This window comes from Haemaphysalis longicornis, unplaced genomic scaffold, assembly GCF_048455015.1.
Source record: "Haemaphysalis longicornis isolate Haplotype H1 unplaced genomic scaffold, Haemaphysalis longicornis Haplotype H1 scaffold_1, whole genome shotgun sequence".
Taxonomy (NCBI): Eukaryota; Metazoa; Arthropoda; class Arachnida; order Ixodida; family Ixodidae; genus Haemaphysalis; species Haemaphysalis longicornis.
The window spans coordinates 214430587-214451383 of NW_027526203.1; the positions used below are offsets into that span (position 1 = coordinate 214430587).

The following is a 20797-nucleotide window of genomic DNA, read 5'->3' on the forward strand; positions in this document are numbered from 1 at the left end:
CATTTTGAACTGTGCGGATAGTGGCCTGCATGCGGTAGAGTGTACTAGAAGTTTTAGAGTGGCCCGACCGGCCGCCCGGAGAGGTGCTCGTTTCGCGCAGAAAATAGCGGCGGCGCTGTAGTCAACGACAACTGAAAGCGAAAGCGGCGACTGCCCGCGCGCACGGCCGCGCGCGGGCCAGGAAACGCTGCTGCTTTACGCGCGGAGCGCTCGTAATTTCTTCTGCGGGCAGTCCAATTGTTTAAATGTAGGTATTGTAGGTACAGTGGACTGTGGGTAACGAAATGAAAAATAAACGCTGCAGCTCATTTTGCGTTAGTTTTGCCTTTCCCGCTCGACAACAACAAGGAGAATTACGTATTTTCCTTTGCAGCATTCGTAGCGGATTGTAAATAAAGTAATTGCAGCGACATTTTCGCTTTTTCAATTTTCCATAAAAAGGTATTTTGCGTGAAATTGCTTGTTATGATCCAGTTCATGATTGCTTTATGATTGTGTCCTTATTGTGCTGCTTGATGGACATAGTTGGTCGACGCAAAGAACATGAAAAAATATATGAGGACTGGGATGATAGCTTCTCAGATGAATTTTTTATTTATTGTGTTGCAATTTACGCTCGGACTGCAGTTATGTGGGTTAATATCATAAGTTGCGTTTGTTTTTTATTGCGTGAGTTGTTATTATAGCAGTATTTAAGCAGTGGCCCACTTGGGATGATTATGGGTCACCGTGGTGGCCGATCAGAAAATGACACACGCAAGCGAGGTATCCTAGCTTCTCAGATGATTTTTTTATTTATTGTCTTGCAATTTACGCTCGGACTGCAGTTATGTGGGTTAATGTGTAAGTTGTTTAGTGGGTTAGTAAGTAAGTTGGTTAGTAAGTTGATAAGTGGGTTAATATGTGTAAGTTGCGTTTGTTTTTTATTGTGTAAGTTGTTATTATAGCAGTATGTAAGCAGTGGCCCGCTTGGGATAATTACGGGTCACCGTGGTGGCCGATCAGAAAATGACACGCGCAAGCGAGGTATCCTTTTAACTAAAAAGAGGTTAGCCCAGCGGTTAGCTCAGTTGTCCCAATGACCGTCTTTCATAGAACTATTCCCGCAACGTTCTATTAATCGCACCACCTTTCACCTGATTAGGTCAAGAAAGGAGTTGAATCAAATTAACACAAATTTAATTCACAAGTATGCTGATGGTACAAATACACGCACATAAAACAAATGCAAAACATAGATCAGAAAATATATTGACCGCGACAACAATGAACTCCAAGATGGCGCGTGACAACAGCGTTCTTGACAACAACAATGACAACAGCGTTCTTGAACCTCTATAGGTTCACGAACGCTAACATGGAGGTTCAAATAAACGGAACTGGAACAATACACATTTTGTTTTCATTTTCGATAGCCCAGAAAATGAAATGTAACGTGGGAAATCATGCACAAAGTCTACACAGGTAAAGGTTTAGGAATAACGCTAACATGGAGGTTTAAATTGACATTTTTGGCCAACGCATTTTCATAACTCGCCCTAGATCATTAGCGAAGGCTAAGTTTAAGGTGTTGCTCCACCTTCGCATGTAATCACGGAACTTGATTAAACCTTTTATGTAGAAAGGAATTCGTGCCACAATGTATACAGAACCCAACCAAATTTGCTGTCAAGGTCTCACGTGCTGGTCGCAACCGACGCCGTTAAGGTGTTTGCTGTGAATAAGGGCTGCGGCACATCCATAACGCTGTCATGGTGGAGCTCCTTGTTGCTGAAGCAACCAGTAAAAACGTCCTAGAGATCGCTAATAAACTTTCAAAAATGCACGGAAGGATTCAGAAGCCCCCCCCCCCCAAAAAAAAAAAAAATACAAGAGGTAGTAAACACAGCGGCATCTTCCCCTGGCATGCAGGATTGGTCATGCAGACTTGGCACTTCGTTTTCAGTACACACTTCCTTACCAAGTGCCTGCAATATGCGACATAGCAGGTTAATAAAATAATTAAGAAAGCCCACTAACGACAGTACAAGCATCAACGGCAGGGGAAGCCCAGAAGAAGGCTCTTGGTATTTTTGTTCCAAATGAGAACGTAAAAAAGCGTAAAAAAAGACAGCCTATATATAGAATGTGCGCCCGCCGCTTTTGCTTCATGCGCAGAGTCAAGAAGGGGAAGGGAAAAGCATTCCTCGTGCCTGTCCGTCAAATTACCGTAAAAACCCGCGTATAATACGAACCCGCGTATAATACGAGGTGTAATTCGGGGACATCAAAATCAGAAAAAAAGTTTTCATCCGCATATAATGCGAGGTAAAGAGCACATAAAACATTTATTTGCACTGCAGTTACCGTTCAGTCTTTGTCAGTTTTCGCTGGCACCGTCTCCCGACGTCCGTTTAGTCATCGTCAGGGTCGCTGCCGCTGTCTGCTGAAGTCGCCTTGTCGGAAATGTCTTCCCACAGAAAGTGGTCCTCAGTGCTATCAAGGGCGTTCGAGATGCCGCATTTCTTAAAAGAGCGACTGGCGAGCTCCTCTGGAATGCTGGCCCACGCATCCGCGATCCAGCCACAAAGCACCGCTGGAGAAACCCGCGTCAGCCATTCGGTAGCTGTCACTTACGGGTATCCTGACCTCATCCACTCTTGGTAGCAGGACCCGATGCAGTATTTGAGAGGCTTGTTGATGCAAATGTCTAGCGGTTGCAGCTGCTGGGATGTCATTCCTCCTGGCATGACAATGGGTTCGGTGTGGGGTTCGTGCAACAACTTCTTCACGGAATCGGCCAGGTGGCAGCGAAAGGCGTCCAACACGAGCACTGACGGGAATCCCCAACAGTGCTCCAGGCCGCCGACACCACACAAACTCTATCCAGTCAAGCACCAGTTGCTTTCTCCACCCACGAATGCTGCCTTCGGTAACGCCGAATTGCCGTCCTGCAGCGCAATTTCTGATGGTCTCGGCACATAAAATAACTTTTCTTTTAATTGCAGCCGAATACTGTTTTAGTGCACCCGACATCTTGATAGACTTGCGGTGAACGTGCCGAGATCCTTCGCGTAGTCAAAACAATCAAAATGGCGCCGGCTGAGAGAAGCAGCAGCCAGCTAACGCCACAGCAACATGGCGCTCCCTCCGCTGAAACCGAAAGTGCAAATTTTCGGGGGAAAACTTTGGGATCCACATATAATACGAGGCACAAATTTAACAGAGTAAAATTTGGAAAAAAACCTCGTATTATACGCGGGTTTTTACGGTAATCCCTTGTTAACTCGAACTCTGCTATCTCAAAATATCTTCTCGAAACTTTTTCTCACAGTGTGTTTACCTCCCATAGGCGCTAAGCATTAGCCCCCTTTATCTCGAAACGTTTTTTCGGAGGACCACGGATGTCTCGAAATACTGGCAGAGAGGACACAAGGCAAAGTCCGCTGCAGGCAGCTGATAAGGTCCCCGTTCGAACGATTACTCCCGCCGAACGCGGTCGTGAAGTTCAAGTTTACCCGGACTACGCGTCCCCGTTACCGGAATGCTGTCTGGTGCGTACATCATTGCTGTGGACGACGCAGCTGATCATGCAAACGAGGAGGAGCCTCCAGAAGTGCGTGCGTACAACGCCAGAAATACCATAAATGCTGCGTCTGCTTTATAACAAGGTAGAATGTAGCGGTGGCGACCACCAATTCACGTGATGCGTTGAGAAGCTCGGGTACGCTTTTCTGGGGTGCAGATGCGAACGTGAAACAGCCGAGCGCAACACAGTTCTTTCTTCTGCAATAATAAAAGTTTCTTTTTCCTGCGAATTATTTTGCCTTCATCACGAAATCTCCTCTGTGCAATAGTGCTTTTGTTAGCACCACTAGTTATTTCAGGGACCTGGCTACAAATTTTCTGCATTTGACTTGACTCGAAACTCTGCGCTTATCTCAAAATTTTCAGCTAATTTTACGACTTTGAGTTAACGAGAGGTTACTGTATATCAACAATTAACGTTTTCAGAAAACGCATAAAAAATGAGAAAGTATCATTCAAGCGGAGTCATAATGTTTCTGCGTCTACTTTCTAAATCAGCTGACCGAAGGTGCAGGTTCGATTCCCGGCGGCGGCGGTGCCGCTTTTGTGATGGAGGATAAAAGCGAAAAACGCGCGTCTTCAAGATTTCGGCGCACGTTAAAGATCCCCAGGTGGTTAAAATTAATCCGAAGCCCCCCAGTACCGCCTGCCTCATCACCTGTGTAGCGCCGGCGCGTCAAACTTTCATAATCCAAAATAAATCAGCTTCGCAAGCGCAAAACACCGCCGCGAGCAACGCAAATTTTGCCGCGCGCAGGCTGGGAGCTGGTGCCGGGGAGCGCCGGCTGTTCAGTTGTTGACGACAGCAGCGTTGCCGCTATACCGGTTTTATTTTCTGCGCGAAAGTCGACCCGGCGGAGCAATAGGAGAGGCCGCCGCTCGGGCCACTCTAAAACTTCTAGTACACTCTACATGCGGTGTGGCATTTGGTTTTGACCAACGTTACTCTAGTAACGTTGTTTTTGACAGCGCAATGGCACCAAACAAGCAGTGCCATTATATTGCCGCTTTTAAAAGAAAAGTTGTTTTAGCCGCGGAGTTGTCGTCGAACATTCAAGCCAGGCGGGACTTCGGCATGGATGAAAAAAAAAAATGTCCGCCATTGGAGGACGCAACGGGATAGGATAGTTGCGTGCGCCGCAACAAGGATGGCCTTCACCGGACCACGAGAAGGCCGTCACCACGAAATGGAGATGGCATTGGCTGACTTCGTTCAGACGCAGCGAGCAGCTGCCCTTCCAGTAACGACGGAAGTGCTCCAGGCAAAAGCAAGGGAGCTTTCAAGAGAACGAGGCTTATCGCGGGCACACTTCAAAGCCAGTCGGGGCTGGCTACAGAAATTCATGAAGCACTTCGGCTTTAGCCTCCGTCGTCGAACCTCAATCGCCCAGAAGTTGCCCGGTGATTTTTAAGAGAAACTGATTGAGTTCCAGCACCGCATCTTCATGTTCAATGAATATGTTTTCTTTTTGTGAATGCTTACCTTGCCTTTTTGTTCGGCCTACATTCGAAATAAGTTGTTTTTTTTGGCTGTGGCCTCGTAGGTGTTGTGAAATCCCTCCCCCCCTACCGGATAATGTCCGCCGCGAGAGCAGTCTGTCTTGATTTTACCTAACCGGCCAAACCGCTTTCACTCACTGACTAGCCAGAGTCACTGTTAATTATTGATAGTGACTCTGGCTAGTCAGTGAGCGGTAGCGGTTTGGCCGGTTAGGTAAAATCAAGACAGACTGCTCCCGTCCAGTACAGCTGGTGTCGCTTCACAACTGCGAGTGATTAGTCTGTCTTGATTTTACCTAACCGGCCAAACCGCTTCCGCTCACTGACTACCCAGCGTCACTATCAATAATTAACAGCGACTCTGGCTAGTCAGTGAGCGGAAGCGGTTCGGCCGGTTAGGTAAAATTTATAGGTTTCTGTACGCTCCTCGCGCGCGCGACAGCTAGCGATTGGCAAAAAAGCTTGTCGCAAGCAGAAATGCGCTCACCGAACGTGCACAGTGAAACAAGATTGCGGAAAGTCGTAAGACACGACAGAGAGGAGCAGCGCGCGTCTTTTTTTTCGTGGCTTCGGACTTTCGGGGGTCGGCTTAGAATCGGGGCCGGCCTAGATTCGAATAAATACGGTAGTAGCCACCAGCTTCTCAATCACCGTCGAAGTCATTTTTTCGCTTTTCAGCCTGTTGTGTGTCCTGCCTTGCCTATTTTGTGAGCTGTTGTGCAGCTCTGTTCACAAAGTATCTTTATTGGCTTGCGGGCAACCTCTTTTAGCCACTTGATGCTGGTGTTGCACCCAGGGTTGAATCCGAATTATTTTAAATGCTGGCTCGTGCGATGCTACCGTCATTGAATGAAAGAACACCTTCCAGTGTTGCAATCTTGAGAGTGTGAAGCGTAACGAAGACATTTTTTGACACGCGGCTCCAAAGCGCAAATGTGGAAAAAACGTGCACAGCGTCTTTGGATTGCCTGTGCTGAAAAATCAGCTATGCAATGGGTGCCAAACAATTTCTTAATACAGCTTGTTCCAGGCTAGCATTTTGATCTGGAGCTGTGAGTTATGTGATGGAAAAAATGACATTAAACACGCAGCACATTCTAAAACGGGACGTGGTCACTGACTAATAGCTTTTGAAAAACGCAGTGTCTAGAGTTACGTCCGACAGAACTTTAAGCCAGTTACGTCTGACGTAACCCAAAGTTGAAAACTAAAGTTACATCTGACGGAACTTAAACCAGCCTCCAAGTTACGTCCGACGGAACCCAGAATTGAAAGCTAAAGTTACGTCCGGCGGAACTTTAAGCCAGTGTCTTGAGTTACACCCGGCTTAACCTGTAAATGGTAGAAGTTACGTCTGACGTAAGTGAAAATAAAGAAAGGTACGTCGGACATTCGCCGACCTCGAAACTCTTACGGTATGTCGGAATAAAGTCCCTTCTCCGATGAAAGGACTTTACGTCGAGGCTATAGAAAGGCACAGCAGACTTAGCCGGTGGATGACTGTACAGGCCCGTCAGATGCGCCCGCAGGTGTAACCTGAGGTTGTGCTATGTGCTTCCCTCTGGAAATGCAAATCCGGTGCCACGATGGAAGAGCCTCCCGTGTGATCTCATGTGATTTACATCGCACGAGATTACCGCTGGGATATTGGTCGCTCGAGTGTTCGTCTTGTCAACGCCGCCTGTATAAACATTGCCTAACGTGTGAGCGAAAAATGGCCAAACAGCCACTCTCCTGTTGCTCTCTCCTACCCTTCCCTGCTCCGTAGACTTCCGGCGTGCTTTCGTGTCCGCCAGCCAGCGCCGCTTCTCGGAAACTATGCAAAATAGTAGAAAGTTTGTTTAGGATTTCCCAGGTGGCGTTCCTACGCCTTGTTTTTCACCATGCCTGTCTGTCTTGGCCTGTCCCTGATAAAACCGCCTTTGCCTCGGAGCAAAATCACTTGTGCTGCCGCAGGCTGGTGCCAGCTTTGCGCTCTTATCTACTTGAATCACGGGCCCCGAAATTTTCTGAGTGGGGCATACCCCCCTCTGTCCCCTCCGCATTTCGGTCTTGTTTTCTCCCCGCTGTTCGCACTCCGCATCGGTATGCACTTCTAAAATTGAGGACTGTACTGTAGAAGCGCCCGGACAGCGTGGCGGGATCCCAGCTGCTTATACTTTTGTTTCCTATAATTTTCTGAAGTTTGCAAGCCCGTGGTATTATTGGAAAGTAATCGTAGAAGTGAGCGCCTGAACAAAAAACGTGCACGCAATTTTTTCTTCTCTAAATACTCCAGAAAGAAAAATATCAGTAAAATAATGGCTGCCCCATCCGAAAATATCGTTTTTCTGTTAGCTATATGTCTACCCGACAATCAGTATGTTCTTACACTATTTCAGTCCGCCTCCGTCTTTATCTTTGGAAAAATGCAGCAAGTATGAAGCGAGCGACATGTTGAACAAGATCCCCCAGTGCGCCACAGAACTAGCGCCCCGTCGCGGCTAAGATGTAAGCGAAACAGCCCTTGAAGCCCAACAGGGAAGCTGACAGACACACGTCGTAGAAGTGGGTGCAGTGTTCGCGACTCGCGAGCAGGGATGTAAAGCAAGATGTCCGCCTGCACGCGCCACATAGCGGATCAGTGCCTGAACTAAGCGTCCCTACCCTTCCCATTGAAAAGCGCGCGACGCGTCAGGAAATGTTAATACAGGCGGCGTTGGTCTTGTTAAGCCTCTGTTGAGCCTCTGTTCTTTCGTGGAAACTAAATCAAGCATTTTTCAGAAGCACATGATTTATGGCGTAATCTGACAATAATAGTCGTACATTGTTCAGGAGGGGACACATTTCTTAAAAGCATTTACAGTTCACAAAGACGACAGCCGATCTTTGTGCGGATATGTACGTTGCCCCGAGCGGAGATGACTTCATTTTTTTTTATTTTTCCCCATTTAGTGAGTGACATCACATGACTAGGTCTTCAAGAAAACTTCCAGTGCGCCTTGCAGTCTGCAGTGGACTGCAGAACCTTGTTTACTGTCAGTACTCCTAGATGGCGCTACCATACGGCTCCGCACCGCTATTCGTCTTTGCTTTGTTTTTGACCATATTTGCACCTGGCTTGTTTTTATTATGGTAAATAGTAATCGTTTCATGAAACATGGGGTATGCTCTACAAACAGGGTCACGTAAGACAATGTTGCTTACGCCAACCGGCCAGTGTCACCTGAGACAATTCCAAAATGCCAGACTGGTGTGCAGCTATAACAAGCATAGTGCACGCAGTACCAACAACAGTACACTGTGGTACTTCAATGTTTATGTGTATTTTCATAACTTCTATTGTTTCACCCCACCATTCTTACCGACATAGAATGAATATGCATTACACTTAAACAAAAATAGCTAGTGGTGTAGGTATGATTCTAACGAGGCAATCTTTCGAATGAACCAAACTTGTGTTTTGTCTGCATTGCCCCTTTAAGGTGCAGTTAATTTCAAAATACCTGATGCTTAATACTGCAGAAGTAACAACATCGAACCAAAGCCAAGTCAGTTTCATGTGCCAAAGCTATGTATCAGGTGCACTGACGTGGAATTGTAGCAATTAGTTGAAGCCACTTCAAGTTAATACTCAAATATCAATATATTACGACATGGTGTCCCCTCCCCCCTCCTCTCTCTCTCTCTGTCTGTCTGTCTGTCAAGCTAAATGTTTCTGGTGAGAGCTACTGCAAATTTTTAGAAAGGAAAATTGTTGGTCTCTGCTCTCACAGGGGGACCAATGCGATATGCTATGTTGCTTTGTTTAAACCACTGCACAAAAGCAAATGATGATACCTGTCACCTTCTTTGCACGACATGCAAAAAAAAGGAAAGGCAAATTTGGAAAACATTTATGCAATTCATTTGCTTTTGTATACTCTTATAAAACTTGCCATGCACTTTGGTGTACGAGGTCGTCCCACGTATTTTAGATGGAAAAGTGAGGAACTTTCTACAGTTAGTGCAGCAAGTTTAAATGCTAGGAGCCAAAGCTGAACAAATGAGGACAACTGAGTTAAAGCATCAATACACGCTCTCTCTTCAGGCCTTAGTTAGAGCTTTGCTTTTGCTCTGAGCAGACTATTTAGATTTGGCATTTAAAAGCTGCTGCTGAATTCACCCATTCAGTGGCCATGAGCATAACACTGCCCTTCCCCCATTTGCCACAAGTGATGGCAGTGGAGGGGAGCTGGTAGAGGAATGCTGCTGGCCTGGAAAAAAACAAAACAACTAACCACCCTTACGCAAATTTTAGCGGCAGATAGGGATGCAGTATAAACAATTGTGCGCTGTTGGTAAGAAGGAGTCACAAACGAAAAGGGCCTGGAATATTTATGGTAAAAGGGCAAGAGAGGTAGTAGAATACAGCTTTATTTTAACAAAAACAACTTTTCACGTATATAGCACACATTGCTGAAATACACAAGTACTCGTCTGTAAATCACATTGGGTATGAATGCTTCCCCCTCGCCCTCGAAGTTGAGCTATTTAGAGCAGTGGTTCTCAGCCATGGATGTGTCGGGGACCCCTTGTGGACTGGTGGAAGTGATGGGGGACCCCTTGCAGCAGAGGGGAGGGAGGGGGGGGGGGGGGGGGGTACGTAGGTAAATTAACACAACTGGAGCGTGAAACAGGTGCCTTTTATTGCTACCGAAAACATCAAACAAACGTGCCACATCACTTCATTTTGGACAGTTCATCAATACGTGGCACAGTCGCGCTTAAACAGAGTTGCATATCTGCAGCCACATTCAACCTGTTTCGGTATTTGCTTTTCAAGTATGCAAGTCTGGAAAAAAAAAAAAGCGGGTGAGGGTTTTGCGGGTCCTAGAAATGGCTTCGCGGTTGAGAACCACTGATTTAGAGCAAGAAAAATGCCATCCATCACACTAACTGCATGTGCTTTGACAACTGGGTCAGTCATGAACTAATGAATGAACTGTAACTAATGCCTGCTACTTTGCAATCATGAACTAATGAATGAACTGCAACTAATACCTGCTAGTTTGCAATACCCGTGTCATGTGATGAAAGTTTTTCTTTTTTTTTCTCTCTTTCTCTCTAAATTCTAGATGGTCATTAACAGCTACTGTATATACAGTCATGAAGTTTCTGTTGTTGGAACTGGCTTATATTTAGGGTGAGTACACTACCTGTACAGTCTCTTTGTAGGAAGCTTAGATTGAAGTGAGCTTGCAGAATAGCATGGGTTGCTGTTTACATTTTGAAATTCTTAATCTTAAGGTTAGAACTGAACCAGAGTGACACAGGCAGTGTGTTCCAAAGATTTTTCCTTAATGGGACACTGAAGTAAATTTGGCAGACTTAAGATTTTGTCTGCATTGCATAGACCGGCTCAAATAAGCATACTTTTCATCCTGTAACCAGATGCCAAAGCAGTAGTATTTATTCAGTAAAGGCGGAAAGGATTAAGAGTTGCCCACATTAGCTTCAGTTTCAGTTCTCTGTGAAAACATGCTTGGCATTTGACATTCTTGGTTGCGTATTCTTCCATACTTCAGGATACAGCATGCCGCACTTCTGCCATGTTATCTGGCTGCAGAATGAGCCAGATAAGCCTGCCAGCTCCGTTTAGAGCAAACATGTATCAGTGGCTGTACTCCCTCCACGTCATCGCCAACACTGAGCTGCGAGGCATTTTGCCCGCATCTTCAGAGCTCGTCTGGGATTTTCTCTATGGTTTAGAGGTCTTTCATGGAAACAGTTGTTCTTCCGGGTCAGTTTTCTTGCAGTCGAGATTTGTTGTAGTGAAATTATACCAATAGTTACTTCGTTTTTAACATTAAATAAACATGGTTTCTGATGGGCAGTAGGCAGTAGGCTACTTATTCTTTGTAACATTGTTGTATTGGAGTTTTGTTAAATTGAAGTTTTTTACACAGACGTTTTACTGCATCTGCCAAGAATAGAGATCGCTGTACCACCCGCGAACAGGCAAATTTGCATGCATTTTGGTGACATGCGCTGACACCGGGCGATGCTGACAGCGGTGCACCGTTGCACGCCAAGTGGAAAGGCACACGTGTACCCAAAGTGGTGCAGTGGTGTGTGCACTCTATTACGTTAGTTTTTTCATTTTTGTATGCAGACCTAAAAGAAAAAAAAAAAGCAATGAAGCATTATTTTGGCTCATTTGGTCAGTGCAACGGCATAGACAAAATACTGGAAGCTCAGCCAATCGTAGGTACACCACGCTGCATCATCATGTGGAGGCCTTGGGTGTGATGTTGCCAGTATGGCATTTGCTTGTATTTTCAGGCTTAAAAACTACATAACTTTCGTATTTCTGCACTGGTCTTGATCATTCTTGTTGTGTATGTCTCTCCGTGGCACGGAAAACCGACGTGCCTAGAAAGTACCTGAAAGAAGGGCGTAGCGGTGGCCTTTTAACCAAACGTTATCGGTGAAGATTGGCAGAAATATATGCATAGGTCTGATCGAAAAAGCACAAAGATGAACACAAGGAAAGACAAGTGTTTTATTAGACCCTGAACCTGGTGTTAACAAGCCAAGATAGCTAACTTCCTGCACTGATAATGCAGTGTTAGTGTAGCTCACGCATATGTATGTCACCCAGCCTTTTAATCTTTGCCAGAATTGTTTCCTTAACAAGGAGGCATGATTTTTTGCAATCACTGTGCCCTGATGGAAATGGGTACTATATTTTTGTGCATATAAGCCGCCCCTGCATATCACCTGCACGTTCTGCCCAGAGGAAGAAAAAAAGACAAATTCAGTGCAGCCACTAAGGCCTGCAGACGTGTAAGAATGCGGAAGCTTTATAACGCCGTGGGTGAAAGTTTTTGAAGTAATAATGTTTCTACGTATATGACGTGCGCAGAAAGCTATTTGAGGCTGCAACTGTGCTGTTGTGTGTATTTTCCATGTTTTAGCACAAACACTTTGCGAGTGGTGCATTTTTCACTGCATCCATTCTAACTCGGGAGCCAGCCTAACTGGATCAAACTGGTTTAACCAGAGTAGTTATTGAGGAAAGCTACAGCGGAACAGCATTATAACGCTCAGCGGGCGTCCCCGGCTGAATGCACTGCTCCTCCCTTTCACTCTGTGAATGCCTGTGTTGGCTAGCAACAGAGGCATGCACTTCTTTTTTTGTGTGTTTTATTTCTGGGGTGCAGCATGTGTGTGGTGGCATATTTGTATGACTATTTTTCTATCGTGGACGGCAATTCTGCCTTTTCTTGTAATAGGACATGTGCAGCTTTTGTATTAAAAACTTCTCACATATTACCCATTCCATTGACTGCATATGCAACATTTCAGTCTGTATAAACAAGAAATACCGCTCCATTATGTCATGCTTACTCAGAAAACGAAGGTACGTGTGGTTAGCAGATTTCTTTGTGTACTTGGAGGGCACATGATGGGGGAAAGAGCGTGCAGCCAAAATACCATATTGCTGCATGGCAATATACATCTACCAAGCTGATTACTTGCAGATTGCTACTGGGTTGTCAGAACACCTTCCTTGTTATCTCATCCTCTTCGATGCCGCATAATGGCATCTAACTTTGGAATGGCAAGCACGCTTGTGATAGCGGTAGGGTGGCACAAACACTTTCATTTTATTTTTGCTTTTGAGAATAAGCCTGCCAGAACAGAGCAGGAGTAAAGCTGCAGTGCCGGCCAGTGTTGGTGCGTCACAGTGCAGCGTGCATTATGGTGAAGCTGTGTTTCGGGGAGAAATGTGGCTCTTCAACATTCGCATTGATGGACCTTTTCACCTGAGTATAAGGCACTGAGTAGGTGCCATTGGATTGTGCTCGTGACAGTGAATTCGCATGTGCCTCAGTTGCACAAAGCACGTTGTGGACTGTGCAAGTTTCAGATATACAATTAAACCTCGTTATAGGCTCCGGAACGATCGCCGGGTGGCGCTGCACTCTCCCCTCCGCGGGAGTACGTGGGGGCTGCCGCCGCTTCGGCATGTGCTTTTTTCGCTGCGCGTGCTGCATTTCTCGCGCTAGGAAGAGGGCTGGGTAAAATTTTTTTTCGACTTATGAAACCGTACGCGTCAGCACATGTCCAGAAAGTTCGGTTTAAATGTAGAGTATATAGTGAGTTCATTTTTGTCAACGTTTGTCTTGTCGTCTGCTACAGACGTGCCTTCTGCTAACCGCCGCTCGACCAGCAGACTGCCCCGACGATTTCAAGGGGGGAAGCACATTGTTCGGCAGTCGTCGGCTGCTGTCTTTTTGTCTGCAAGGCGACAGCTGTTCAGCTTGTCACAGCGTAGTTTTCTCTTGTTTGTAACTTCCTTCGTGTGTTCGGGCTTCGGACATTCGGATTTTATGGACTGCAGCAACACTGAGGCTTGCAAGAAATGTAAGATAAATGTGATTGATTATGGTTAATAGGTTATTTCTTACTCTTGAAACAATCAGCTGCATCTTATAAAAATGCATTAAAAAGGCACAGGCTAATTAAAGGGGCCCTGAAAGGCGTTTTGAGCACACTAAATGAACTAGCGCAATCGTTAGATTGCCTGTGCCAAGTATTACTCTTTTACGCGCAGCGGAAAGCTCACACTTTTGTTGCAAAGTTTGTCGCTTTTTTCTCACCCTTCCCTTCGTGTTTTTGGACGCCGCCATCTTCACATGTCTACGTCATCGATTCCCAGATGTTCGTCATGAGCTAGACATCCTGCTATTGGGCGACTTTTTCACGCACTTCCGGTAAAGAGACGAGTCATCTGCTCAGCGTCGGCTCGCCGGCTGATCTGCCAGCGTAGTGCCGGAGTGCTTGGACATTTTACGACAAACGAAACAAGTGTAAACAAACGCTTAACCGTTTGTATTGAATGCAACAGGGCCATAACACGACATGAATATTCTCTTACCTGAGTACGTTCCATATAAAAAGCGTTGAAGCCTCGAGGCACTTCTTTCGTGCAATCGCAGAGAACGCCCTGAGCCGAATGCCCCGGTTTGGCGCACACATTTTATTCAACTTCAAAACAATCCAGAGATGCATTTCGAACGAACACAACGTCACAACATGCATTGCAAGTCTGAACGGCGATTAAGAGACGATGGGTTGCTTCCTCCTAGCTGCCCGTCGTAAATTCGGCACTCACCTCGCGCGCGGTTTGCAGGGACGAACAGCAAGTCACTTAACTCTGGCACACAAGCCGAGATGGCTTTTAGCCGCGCACACTGCACATACCTCATGCAAGGTTGAGTCGTATGTCGCTCGAGAAAGATAATCCACCCGCAGAAGCACAACGTCGCATTTCATCGCGCAACAAAGGCGTCCACAACACACACCATCGCCTCCTGTAATGCCAAATGCATCTCGCACTTCCCAATGGGAGTGAGTGTACGCCTGAAGTTCCCACATGTCGCGAGGTGGGGCCCCGAGCTGAACCGGGATCACGGAACCGCAACGGACTTCTAGAGTGGTTTGTGCCTTGTTTCCAAGGCAACCGATGTTTGAGATTGTCAAAGAAATGGCGCTCGCTCCTGCGCTAGAAAGTTCGAAGCCGCGGCGGAGCATGTTTTGCCAACGTTGCCGCTCTCCACCACGCGTCGCCCCAAGCTGAACTGGTCACATGATTGAAGCGTTTTGTGCACGGGTTCTGTATCGGTTTAAAATGTCTTTTTCACATGCTGCCGGCAGGAATTACCACAGCCGCAAAATAAGACCTGGCACCAGCGGGGCCACATCTGATACGGTGCTCTTTGGATAAACAGTGCGCGGTGCATCAAAGAGAACGAGCGCACGATCCCCCCCGTGCAGCTGCGAGTTCACCGCCGATAAAAAGTCACGTGCCGCCGATAGCAACTGCGCAACGTACACCGCGAAAGGGCAAGGCGAGGCCGCCGCACACATGCGGCCAGATTTTTCGTTCGCTTTTCCAGCCTTGAGCGGAGTGCGGGATTCATGGTGTCAACAAAGCTTGCCCGTAGCAGACGGCAGTGTGAGCAGCGCAATAGCGGAAGTACGTCACCGCTGAGGAGCGCAGCATCATGGGAGGCAAGGCTCGCACGCCGTCAACAGCGGAGAGTAAGTCGAAGGAGGAGGAAACGCGGAGTGACGATAATGCGCGGTTTTTCATTTACGATTTCTCAGCTAATACTCATGACTTTAACAAAATTCTTGCGGGAGGAGATTGCTAATACACTGCTTTATTTGGTTACATGTACATTCATGCATCGGCGGAAGGTATTTCAGGACCCCTTTAAGGGGTGCGCTATACAGCGCCGCATTTCCATTTCAGTTGTCCCTGATGGAATTTTTGTTCGCAATGTTTGTCACCCGCTTGGAGTACAAGTATGGGTTAGAGTGACAGTTCGCGGAAAAAACAGAACAGCTTGTGGTGTATAACTTTTAATTACTATTAATACGCAGAATTTGGTGTATAACTCTTTTAATTACCAGTATTTGTAAATGTGGGAGAAACAAAAAAAAAAAACGAACAACACGCAGTCCCGTCGAGAACAATTATAATAACAAGAATGAACGGAGCTACTTCAGCCAGTCAAATTGCTAGAAACTTTTTTTTTTTCTTTTTCACCCATGCAAAATGTGAACCTATTGTGCCATATATGGACGATATCGAACGGCACCAGCTAAACAAATCCCAAGTTAATTTATTATAGCAGAAAACAATCATTCGCAGCACGCATTTAAAAAAAATAGTAGAGGGGAGGACTCGTTAGAACACTAGTTCGCATTTTCAAATCCGGGAAATGTAAACTGAAAGTGCACACATACAAACAAAAATGGGCCACCTTATTTCACCTTTCGAACCACAGCGATCCATGCTTACCGTCTTTCCCTTTGGCGCGCTTTCGCCGGGAATTCGTAGAATTTACCGGATGGATTCTTTTCTTTCACCTTCTTGTTAAAGGGACACTGAAGTGATATGTAAACATTGCAGGATTACTTGCGCAAATTGTAGTCCGGAGTCCCCAGGCCATGTTTCGTCCACCCTGGGCGCGTTTACGCGATTTTATTTAGTAGAAAAATTAATTCGAAAATGCTGTCCTCCTCTCTTTACGCTCGCCCATTTTCTGCGGCGTTTTCATGTGACGTCAGGAGGGGATAAGCTGGCAATTGGCTGCGCTACTGCACGGCTCCCCGGCCTTCAGACAGAGTCAGTCGGCCCAGCGTTTCGTCCGCCGGCCGCCGACGGGTCGTCGCAATTCGTTCGCTCAGTTGAAACGAAGCCAGGACACGTTTGTGAATGGTAGAATTTGCCTTTCTTTACTTGGTTAGTTGTACACTGTATCTAGCTCCAAGTCAAGGTCGCTTCACACAAGCGCTGCACAAGCGCACATGCGATGCTTTGCTGACTGGTATGCCAGTAGGAAAATATAAGGCCTCTTGAAGGCGGGAGAAGAGTCAGCGAAGTCAGTATAGGTACTAAAGAAATAAAATCAACTGATATTTTTACCGTACAGCGTAAAACTAGGGTGCGGGAAGCACTTTTTTGCGCTGGGCGAACAAGCACAGCGGTCAGCAGCACGACTACGCATCTGCGAACACTTTTCCGTCTACGAAATGCAATTGCTAGACGTGAGCTATTGTGGAAACTTGGGCGACGCTTACTGCACGAGCGCAATACAACAAATAGTCACCTAAGCTGCTTGAAATGCTAAAACTAAATAAAAGTGTAAACTGGTTGTACAATATATACCCTATATTACCAAGGCCAGCGGAGCCCGCTCCGTGGCCGAGTGGTCTGGCTTGCTAGGTATGCCACCGCAAGTATTTTGCCAGTCACGAGTTCAAATCCCCGCGGGTACGTGCTTTTTTTTTTTTTTTTTTGTAAGTTAACTTTTTCGTTTTCCTCCGATGTTTGCTATATTGAGTTCACCTTTTTTTGGGCCGTAACGTTCATGGCTCCACGAACTAGTTCACAAAACGCGCGCAGGCTGGCACTGGCGCGCTAGCGAGTTCTCGTTGGCGTGCTGTTGCCATAAGCACCGACTGCTTGCAGGCAGTGGGCACAGGCCAGAAAGAACAGACCCTTGGCCTGGTGCGAACACGCTTTTTACGACACAGGCATGAGGGAGGCAATCTACAAATATGGGGGTAAAGCGCATGACATTTGGGCGTCTGCGGGTACGCGGAGGGCGTTCATGCACTGCGTAGGTTTCGGCTGGTGAATGCTACGATTCCAATCCGTCCTAGGAGGCTTATCTTTATGCATTTTTACAGCTGACAACATGGCAGAAGCGCGGTACGATGATTACTGAGTTATTGAGAATGCCCATCCAACAACGCCAACGGTTGTGTTTTACAGAACCGAAACCGAAACTTGTTTGGTTGCTCACCTTGGGCATCGTCCAATCACGCTGCCCGCTCCTCCTAACGTCACAGCTTTAGTTGGTGCGGCCGCCGCAAACCGCGCATGGTAGTTTTTCTTCTTTCGCGCTTTGTAAAATAATTACCGATTTGTCAACCGAATAAACGATGAAAAGTGTGCTAATTTGAGCCAGTCTACGCAGTGCAAGCAAAAACGGGAGCTTGACAAATTCACTTCAGTGTCCCTTTAATGTTGTGGCAGCTGACCATGCAACAATATGAGGGGTTTGCTTGGCTTTCAGTTTTACCACCTTAGACATCGCGAAACGACTGCGGGAGCGTCTGCTCTTTCGCCCCGCGCACCCGATCTGAGGGAGACGCCCGCCGGCCCGCGCGGTCCGTCTTACAACCACACGTGCAGCTCGCTGTGCACGCTGTCGCACTCCCGAATCCATTTCCGCTTTCCCCGACCGCTCGAGGTACCCATCCCCCCTACTCCGGAATGCGAACAAAGCGACCGCCGGCTGCACGAGCCATTTAGGCCAGCACGTACACAAAGGGCGGCGGGAACGCCCCTCACTCCCCCGAAACGAAAAGGACGCCGCTTCGCGATAGAATCAGCGCTGCCCTCGCCCGGCAAACTTTAGCTTCGCCTCCCTATAATGAAATTGAAGGGGTGCCGTGATTTGCTCATTATAACCAATACTTCGTTATAGCCGTATCGGGAATTTATGTAAATATTGGGCTGTACTTGCCCAAAACAAATAGCGGGCGAAATTGCACCATGCTGCATGGCGGTACACAACAGTGTAACGACTGTTGTAACGGCATTCCAGAGATAAAAAGGAACATTCACGCACCAGCTTTATTGCAATTCAAAATACCTAACTCATATGTCAAACAGGCTTTGCTGCAAAAAAGTTTGTGCACTTCTTTGCAATGGCGAGCGGCGAACGGTGGCTCGCTCAGCTTTATGCCCGATGTGACAGCTTTTTTCATAGCCGCCTTCACACCTAGCATCTTTTGCTTTCACTTCTCGCCTGGTGCATTCATGCTGCTAGAATCACGCATGCAGCATGATACAAGATAAGGAGAAGGAGGAAAAAATGTTTTTATTTGAGCCGACAAAAATAAATAAATGAAAGATAGGGCTGAAGCAAAAAAAAAAAATCCTGGCCCATCTTCACTAGTGTGAAACCTAGAGGGGCGAAGCATGCAGTGCATAAGTGTATTCTTGGCGCCTTGCCATTTTTGCCCACGGAGATGAAACCATTTGGGGGTAGATGTATACCTCCTTGGTGTAAAAGTCTCGTGTCTTTGAAGCGCGAAGCATTGGAAAATGAGTGTCACAGTATGTTCTTTTAGTACACATTTTTCCCACTGAGATGTAAAGTTCTAGCGTGAGGCATTGGAAAACGAGTGTCCCGGTGTTTTAGTATCGTGACGACATGTTACTACGATGACACGATACAACGGGGACGATGTGAGATGCCGAAAACCTGAGCCCCTAAGGGGCTTCGCCCCTAAATAAAGAAACACCCACACAACTTCAGCAAAGCAGCTTCCACGGTGTGCGTCGGCAAGTGACAGCAGTTGCAGGCGAGCGCGCTGCGGCCGAGCATGTCATGTGCATTGGCTGCGTGCAGCGAGAGAAAGGTGGGAATCATTGCTCAGCGGACGCATCCCGCTTGGACTATGGGAGCGTGGTTTATGGGGCGGCAACAAAAACAGCGCTGAAAATGCTAGACCCAGTGCTTCACTTGGGGCTTCGCCTCTCGTCGGGCGCTTTCTGTACAAGCCCTGTACAAAGCCTATACGTCGAGTGCGACAAATGGTCCCTAGATCATCAGTGAACATACATAGATCTTCTGTACGCTTTTAAAATTTCGTCAATAACTCACCATCCTTTCAAACCATTTATTTGTGATACACCCATCTCCCAACTTCTTCTTAATCGTCCATCTATCTCTGCTCCGTTCTCAGATAGGGTGAGACAGGAAGTGTCAGAATTATCTGTCACCTTTTCAGACACCTACAAATCAACCCTTTCCGACTTCTTACCACCATGGCAGCTGCGCCCCGTGTCGTGCGATTTGTTCTTTGTAGCGATTGATAAAAAACGAGTACCCACAGCTGCAATTCTTCAGCACTTCTTGTTCCTTCAAGATAAATACAGTGCAGAATTCTTTAGCGACGCGTCAAAAACAGCCCGTATCGTGTCGTGTACTGCGCACGGACCTGATTTTAGGGTATCTAACACTGTAAACTCGAAAAGCAGCATTTTTACGGCTGAAGCCTATGGGATATTTCTGGTTTTAAAGCACATAGTTCATCATAAAATTCCCAAGTCCATCATCTTCACAGATTCCTTGAGTGTAGTACGTGTGTTGTCATCTAAGCAGTTCTGTAAAAACCATGTTATTCATCTAGTTTACAAAACCATTATGTCAGCTTATGCATTATTAATGCATAAGCTGACATAATGACATAAAGCAGACATAAGCTAACATAAAGACTTAATGATTAAGTCTTGAAGTAATCGTATGCTGGGTGCCGGGTCACTCGGCGATCGCCGGAAACGAGACAGCAGATCAAATGGCCGCTGCTGCTGCACTTGCAAACACGGTTGACATAACAACAATACCGTACACTGACCTTAAAGGGGGCTTAGATGGATTTCAAAGTGTTTTTGTTTGTGTCAGAAAACTACTCTAAAGTTCTTGTAGAAACAAGTCCAAAAATAGTAAGCATATTCGCTCACGCTAACAAAAGTTATTACCCCGACGAGAAAGAACTATTTGTTGGCTCGGCGGCTTGCAATGACGACATAGTCCGACCTCGTCCGAGGCGAAGCACTCATTTCATGGTTGGCCGCCGGAATGTCCGCGATTTTTGACGGCGGCGGTCGTTGGTTTACAGCGTCGTCGATACCATGGTTACTTCAGCGATTGGGTCGTACATCAAACGACGACGCCTCTTTTTTTTTTTTTTTTTTTGAGCTACCTTTTTAGTTCTTACGGACTTTGAGCAGGAGGTACTGGTGATTGCGGAAGTCGACCTTGCAAGCGCGAGAGTCCGTTCAACTTATTTTTACCGTCGTACACAGCGGCTAGAATTTCTAGCGACTGTAAGAGCGAGCTCCCTGCGCCTGCGAAATGTACGCTCGCGTCTCGATTAGATTACCGTAAAGTTCCCAGAGAACGCCCTCCCCCGAAACATAGCCGACCTCCTTTTACGGGTGAAATGTTCAGTTTAGTGAAAGACGCACCCACCCCGTAAAATCGATGGCTTTAGCGCCGATGAGTGAACAAAACAAACCCGAATCATCTCTTCATGTGTAGATGCGGTCACTTATTCGTCCTTTCCGCGCTTGACCCGGAAGTTCGCCAGTCTCGAATTTTTTCTTGACATC

At 46.6% G+C, this 20797-nt stretch overlaps 1 protein-coding gene across 3 annotated transcripts in view; it reads left to right on the plus strand.

Moving 5' to 3' along the window:
- The window catches only part of LOC144141609 (histone-lysine N-methyltransferase SMYD3-like), a 129929-nt gene that overhangs the window by 46496 nt on the left and 62636 nt on the right, over positions 1-20797 (plus strand). For all 3 annotated transcript variants that reach the window (XM_077673168.1, XM_077673156.1, XM_077673162.1), the window contains one exon: positions 10164-10231. In XM_077673168.1, coding sequence (XP_077529294.1) covers positions 10164-10231 — 68 coding nt within the window. The remainder of the gene's footprint in view (positions 1-10163; positions 10232-20797) is intronic.